Source organism: Rhagoletis pomonella, unplaced genomic scaffold (genome assembly GCF_013731165.1).
Source record: "Rhagoletis pomonella isolate Grant_MI unplaced genomic scaffold, Rhpom_1.0 Rhpom_scaffold_00010, whole genome shotgun sequence".
Lineage (NCBI taxonomy): Eukaryota > Metazoa > Arthropoda > Insecta > Diptera > Tephritidae > Rhagoletis > Rhagoletis pomonella.
The window spans coordinates 18,915,043-18,920,913 of record NW_023458564.1 but is presented as its reverse complement, the minus strand read 5'-3'; the positions used below and the strand labels follow the sequence as shown (position 1 = coordinate 18,920,913).

Genomic DNA, 5,871 nt, shown 5'->3' with positions numbered 1-5,871 from the left:
GCATATTTGGGTAATCCGGACGAGGGTTCAAGGATAATCGTAACAATATTATTTTTTCGTGCAACCCTGCGTGAGTTCAACGCAAAAGTTGCCTAAAAAATCGCCTTGTGCGAAAGCTCTATAAAATTAAATGAAATCGGGAGCAACGGCAACACTGCAGTCATTCAATCAAACTGTACGCCATTTTTATTTTACTTGGAATCGCATTGTCAAGAAATTTGGCAATTTGCGTCCTTTTTGAGAGTGGAATTATATCAAAGCAACTTTGCCGAAGACTAGGCCTGTGCAACTTACGTTGAAAATATATACATATTAGAAGGAAGGGTTATTGTAGCGATAAATTATGAGTTCTGTTTTGTTTGCTTGCTCCAAATGTTTTTCGCGACATCCATTCGAGGAATTGTCTGCGGGCCAACAGCTATGCAAGGTAAAAAAAGAACATTTTGCAATGACAAAACAAAAAATTAACAAATATGTTTTAAGTACTAAGTATAAATTTATTTGAAATCTGACGCCAAAGTTGGTATTCCTCACGCCTTCCAAAGCAACTGCGCAGTTTTGCGAAAAATATTTAGGAGAAAGTAGCATTTTTTATTTGTATATAAATACATATATACAAAACATCTATATGTTAAAGTAAATTGGTGAGAATTATTCAGACGTGTTAAAATCTAATATTTTTTTCAGAATTGCCGGGGAAGTAGCTCAATTGTGAAATGTACTTATTGTCGAACCGAATTCCAACCAACAACGTAAGTAGCTAATTGGCGCCATAACATTGTAAATTGTTCATCACAAATGCATATGCGATGTTTTTCAATTTCTAGAAAGTCCCAGAGTGCCTGTAAGAAATGTGAGCACTGCCTCAACAAGTATGGCAAACCCAACGCCTGTGAATGCTGCAAGATCGTAGCGGCGTTCGGAAACTCTAAATGCATAAGGTCAGTATTTAATAAGCATTATTTGCCAGTCGAATAATACAACTTATTTTATGTAAAGCTTTATAAGATATCAGTCAATAAGGGATGCACAAAATACAAAGTGATTTTGGGTTTGATGCATGCCAGTGTTTCTTTTCAATATAAACGTCTTGCTCAGGTATATTTAGTTGTAAAAATTTAATTAAATTTCCTAAATTGTAAAATCATTTCACTTATGTAGGTATACCTTCTCTCATATTGTACGTTCGGCAATTTACCAACGAAAATTCGTTAGCTGTTGAATGTTTATTAAATATTGTAGTCTATAAGTAGAATATTGAAAACCCCTTTAAAATTGCAACGTTTATGAACGCAAACATTTCTTCTTTTTTTCCTGTTCCATAAATTTTCCTGTACCTTGCCTGTAAAATGCAATGAATGATAGATGTGCAACGTACGAAGCAAAATACGGCCCACCAATACAATGTGATGAATGCAAGCAGCGATGTGCTTTCGATAAGCGCGACGAGAACAAAAAGGTTAGACAAGCAATGACAAAGGCTTAAAATTGTTAATACATGCCTATATGTACAAATAATATCGTTTAAAAAGTACACTTGATCCAAAGCTTATAAACTTTAATTAAAAGTTTTGTGCACATGTGTCACTATCATTATTTTGACTATAACTACGGGCCAAAGCCTTTTACTTAAAATCTAGGCTATACGTATAAGCAAAATGTACAAGAGTTTGTGTAGAAATGTGTGCGTTCGTAAACTAATGCTAAAATGTACTTATAGTTTTGTAGCCTTAAGCGCACAGTTTTGTAAAACCAAGCTTATGAAAGTATTTTCTCACAGATTAACGGCAAATTGCTTTGTTGGCTGTGCACAAATTCGTTTAAGCGAGCTCTCTTAAAAGCTCAACAGGACGGCAGAATATCAGCGAAAAAACGACCACATGAAAAAATACACAGAGATAGTTCGACGAATTCGGCAAAAAAATCATCCCGACCATCTGCAGATGTAAAAGGAAGCAGTGGCGGTGCTGGGGGAGGAAGTAGTGCAGCTATCGCTTCTTCAGGCGGAGATCTGCCCGACAAAGTGTCACGCACTGGATCTGGAGGAAGCGGCGGAAATGGCAGTGGTAATGGATCTGGAATCGGACTGGGCTCTATAGCGGCCCCAGCAGTTATCACAATTGATCCAAATTCCGCTGATCATGTAGTGGCTATGACTAACTTAAAAGAACGTATTGCCAGTCTGGAAAAACGCCTTCAGCAAAAGGACAAAGAATTACTTGAAAAAGACAAATTGGTAACACATTCACATTAAAAATAACATTCATATTAACTTTCTGAAGCTTTACTTGTAGTTAACAGAGCTTAAAGGCAAGAATTTCGAAAAAGAAATAGAAATGCGCAACAAATTGAAGGAAGTCGACAGATTGCATGAAATGAAAGTGGAGAATCTTAATCGAAAAGTTAGTAGTTTATTGAAAGAATTAGCATCTGTGAAGAAGAGCACAAAGAAGAATGGCACAAGTGGAGGTTCAAATGCCAAAGAGCGCCAGAGCGAACGTGAAAAACGAGAAAACCTTTCTCCAAAAGATGAACTTGTCGAAGAAGAGCAACAGCGAGAAAAGGAAATAAAAGAAGAGAAAACGGAAAAAGAAGATAGTAAGAGTGACGATGAACAAGATCAGGAAGAAAAAGGGAGTGTTGGATCTGGTTCGAATAGCCCATCTACAAATTGATTGTAACAAAACGATATGTTAGCTAAATTTTACAACAAAGTTTTACGAGTTTATATGTTACCGGCCAAACTCGATCTTAGGACAAACTAGTTTTGCCTAGGCTAAACTAGATCAGGGGCCTTAGTATATTTGCGCGGAACATCTTTCCGCGTAGGCGGCCTTTGTGCGCGCTTCAAAAAAACTTGTTTCCGCGTTGGACGTTTAGCCTAGGAAAAACTTGTTTGCTCTAAGGCCGGGGTTTGGCCGGTAACATATACAAGGCTTTGACATCTATTCCACTCAATCGAGCTGTTTTACAGTTTCGGGAATAATCGTATCAGTTTTTGAAAAAATAACTAAAATAAGCTGTCTCAACGTTTTTCATTTAGGTAATGAAAATGTATCATACATAAGCCATGGATGTTGATTTTTGAAATTTTTGCCAGTAAAATATTTTCTGTAAGATTTTATATTTCTTTTGTTACCTAAATTGTAGTTTACTTTAATAGTTCTTTCGTATGATTAACACATTTAATAGTTTAAAGTTTATTCCTCCAAATAGTTTATATTCCGGCAGGTTCTGCAATTCACTTCGGAGACAATTTGAGTCAGGTTCGCTTTGAATTCAAATTGGCAGGGGTTGAGGTTCATTCAGGAGTGAATTGCAAAACCTGCCCGAATTTCATTTTTTTTTTTTTTTTGTAACGTGTGAGCTTTGTGGCACCATTTTTTTAGCAGATAACTTATTTAAGTGAAGTGGAAATCCCTTAAATTGAATAAAGAACATACAAAGAAAACTTGGATATTGACATAGCGTTAAAGTTTATTAGTTCCGTATATAGGGTGCGTTCAGACGTGCATCAAGCCAAAACATCAGGCTTTTATTTCTATACCGCAATTGTTGGAAATGTCCAATACGCGCAACCACGGTTACATTGAGCGTTGGAACTTAGTTCTGTTAATAAGGAATTTCCATAAATTATAATTTAAAAATGAAAGAGACTGATGCTTTGTCTTGATGCATTTCTGAACACACCCATATTTGCGTGGATATTGCCTTTCTAAAATCATTGACGTAAAGCATCAGAATTTTCAACTTTTAAACTTTATTTATAGAATATTTACCATATAATATAACGATGCTTTACAATAACGTTCTTAGAAAAAAGCACAGATACATATGTATGTATGTGTACACATATGCTTTATCTTACAATACATTGAGTCATACATAAGATTTGCTTTGGTCTAATCTTTATGCTGATCAAATGATCAATGCGGTTTCGGTTTGTGGCCATCCACATAGAAGTTTCTTGTCGCGTTTGGCAACTGTAATTCTATACCGTCCAGCTCTTTTGTTAAAACAATTTGACAGCCAAGTCGTGAGTTTTCTCTAAGGAATGGCGCCATATCTAGTAAGTCATCTTCTTTCTCTTCCGCTTCAGGTAAGTAGTCGTAATATTTTCCGCTTACATAGACGTGACAAGTCGTACATGCTAATGATGCCTCACAAGCACCTTGAAAGAGATAAATAAATATGCTAAAACATTTTCACAGCCAGTACAAACCTTCCATCTCAATGCCGTGGCGGTGGGCCAAGTACAGTACATTATCTCCTACCTTTCCTTTGACTTCCGTTCGATTCCCATCTTTGTCAATATAAGTAACATTTACACTGTAAATTGTGCAATATATTTATTTAATTCTATACTTAAATTACTTTTTGAACTCATAGAAGTTTTGCGTACATTTCATCTTTCGATTTGGGATCTTGCCACTCGTATTCTCCATGAAGCATTTCTGGAATAAGGTGATACAAAGTTAGCGTTTCATGACCTGTTACATAAGAGTTTACTGTTTGTAGTGTGGATCCATCTTTGTACTGCTAAACGCTTATTCGAGTGTGTGTAATTAACTGGAGTATTCCCAAATTGTCGCAACAGTAAGCGGAGCATTTTAGATAATTTTGAGGTTATTGTAAACAGCTGACCATACTGAATCTATAAGCTGTGTTTCACAACAAAAAACTATTCAAATTTTTTACTGGATTCTGCTTGAAAGCCTTTCTTAACACAAAAAAATTACAGAAATGCAAGAATGATCTTGCATCTTGATAGCTGTCGCAATTTAACACACAGCACAAGGCGTATTTAACAAGGTGTTGTTGGCCGTATATAAGTAAAAAATTACACTAACAAATTATACGCTGATGTCCATACTGTCATTGGTATGAGTTACAACAAACACATCATTTTGACGTAATGGCCTCCACGGCGAAAAACTCAGCTGTCGCCCCAACACCACCTTGTTTAATACACCTTGACACAGCACTTCATTTTTAGTTTTTACGCAGTCTTCAACTGATTTTTCACTTATAATTCAAATTTCTCTTTCGCTGATTTGTAAACAAAGGTTTATTTACAAGTTACCACAACTGTCAAAATCGGCAAAACCAAAGTAGCGGTACCACTCAAGAATGATAGAATACAAAATTGCGCCGTCCTGGGCGTTGACATTTGTGTACCACAAGGCGAATTTAAATAAGGTGGTGTTGTTTCATCAGCTGTGAGTAGCGTTTGATTGTCGAAATTTTGTATTTCGCTAGTGAGTGAGTGAAAACAAGAGAGCGTTTATATCATGATTCAACAACTACAGGTTGTAGCAATCGTACAAAAACAACATTTACCGTTGGTATGAACTCCTTGTGTCATCAACATCTTCTTTATCTATTCATATTCGTATGTATATGTATACCCTGCATACCAGGATTTCATAGAATTCTGAAAGATTTCACAATTTTTTTAAGAATTTTCTTTAAGAAATCATACAGAAATTTTTTTACTAGTTCTTGTCAACCGCTTCATATGTTTTTCTTTACAGATTTCTAAAAGAATCGTAACAAATTTCCGACACTCTTAAAGATTTGGGGAGCATTTGTTTGCAGGGTATATATATACGTATATGTGTATGTATACGCGGATATGTAAATAAAGCAAAACAGACGATAATTTGACAGAAGCGTGCTCATAAGAAGAAGCATAGCTTCTATCGCTATCACCTGTAATTGATGCGCCTTGGTTTATATTTGCTGTCATGGTGTAATAATAACAAGGTGTTGTCACTAACTTAACCTCACTTTTTCGGCAGGTCTATTCCGGTCACGCATTTTAAAGTACTAGAAAAGGTATTAATTATTTACTACCTTTAATCCGTTGGT

The 5,871-nt window shown here is 35.8% G+C and overlaps 3 protein-coding genes across 3 annotated transcripts in view; 1 reads left to right on the top strand and 2 right to left on the bottom strand.

Annotated features, from left to right (window-relative positions):
* Window positions 1–151: 151 nt before the first annotated feature.
* On the top strand, window positions 152–3,457 carry LOC118746111 (protein FAM76A). The gene is made up of 6 exons (XM_036479889.1): window positions 152–427; window positions 688–752; window positions 828–941; window positions 1,366–1,459; window positions 1,781–2,236; window positions 2,295–3,457. The coding sequence occupies exons 1-6, from the start codon at window positions 344–346 to the stop codon at window positions 2,673–2,675; spliced, it is 1,194 nt and encodes a 397-aa protein (XP_036335782.1). The 5' UTR covers window positions 152–343; the 3' UTR covers window positions 2,676–3,457.
* On the bottom strand, window positions 3,342–4,707 carry LOC118746116 (adrenodoxin-like protein 1, mitochondrial). The gene is made up of 4 exons (XM_036479894.1): window positions 4,510–4,707; window positions 4,403–4,454; window positions 4,223–4,329; window positions 3,342–4,171 (listed from the first exon to the last, which is right to left on the bottom strand). Exons 1-4 carry the CDS (start codon window positions 4,607–4,609, stop codon window positions 3,927–3,929), a joined length of 504 nt encoding a protein of 167 aa, XP_036335787.1. The 5' UTR covers window positions 4,610–4,707; the 3' UTR covers window positions 3,342–3,926.
* A 1,026-nt stretch (window positions 4,708–5,733) lies between these two features.
* Window positions 5,734–5,871, bottom strand: part of LOC118746528 (kinesin-like protein KIF18A) — a 1,165-nt gene continuing 1,027 nt past the window's right edge. The window contains exon 3 of the mRNA XM_036480374.1: window positions 5,734–5,742. Within this exon, the coding sequence (XP_036336267.1) occupies window positions 5,734–5,742 (9 nt within the window). The remainder of the gene's footprint in view (window positions 5,743–5,871) is intronic.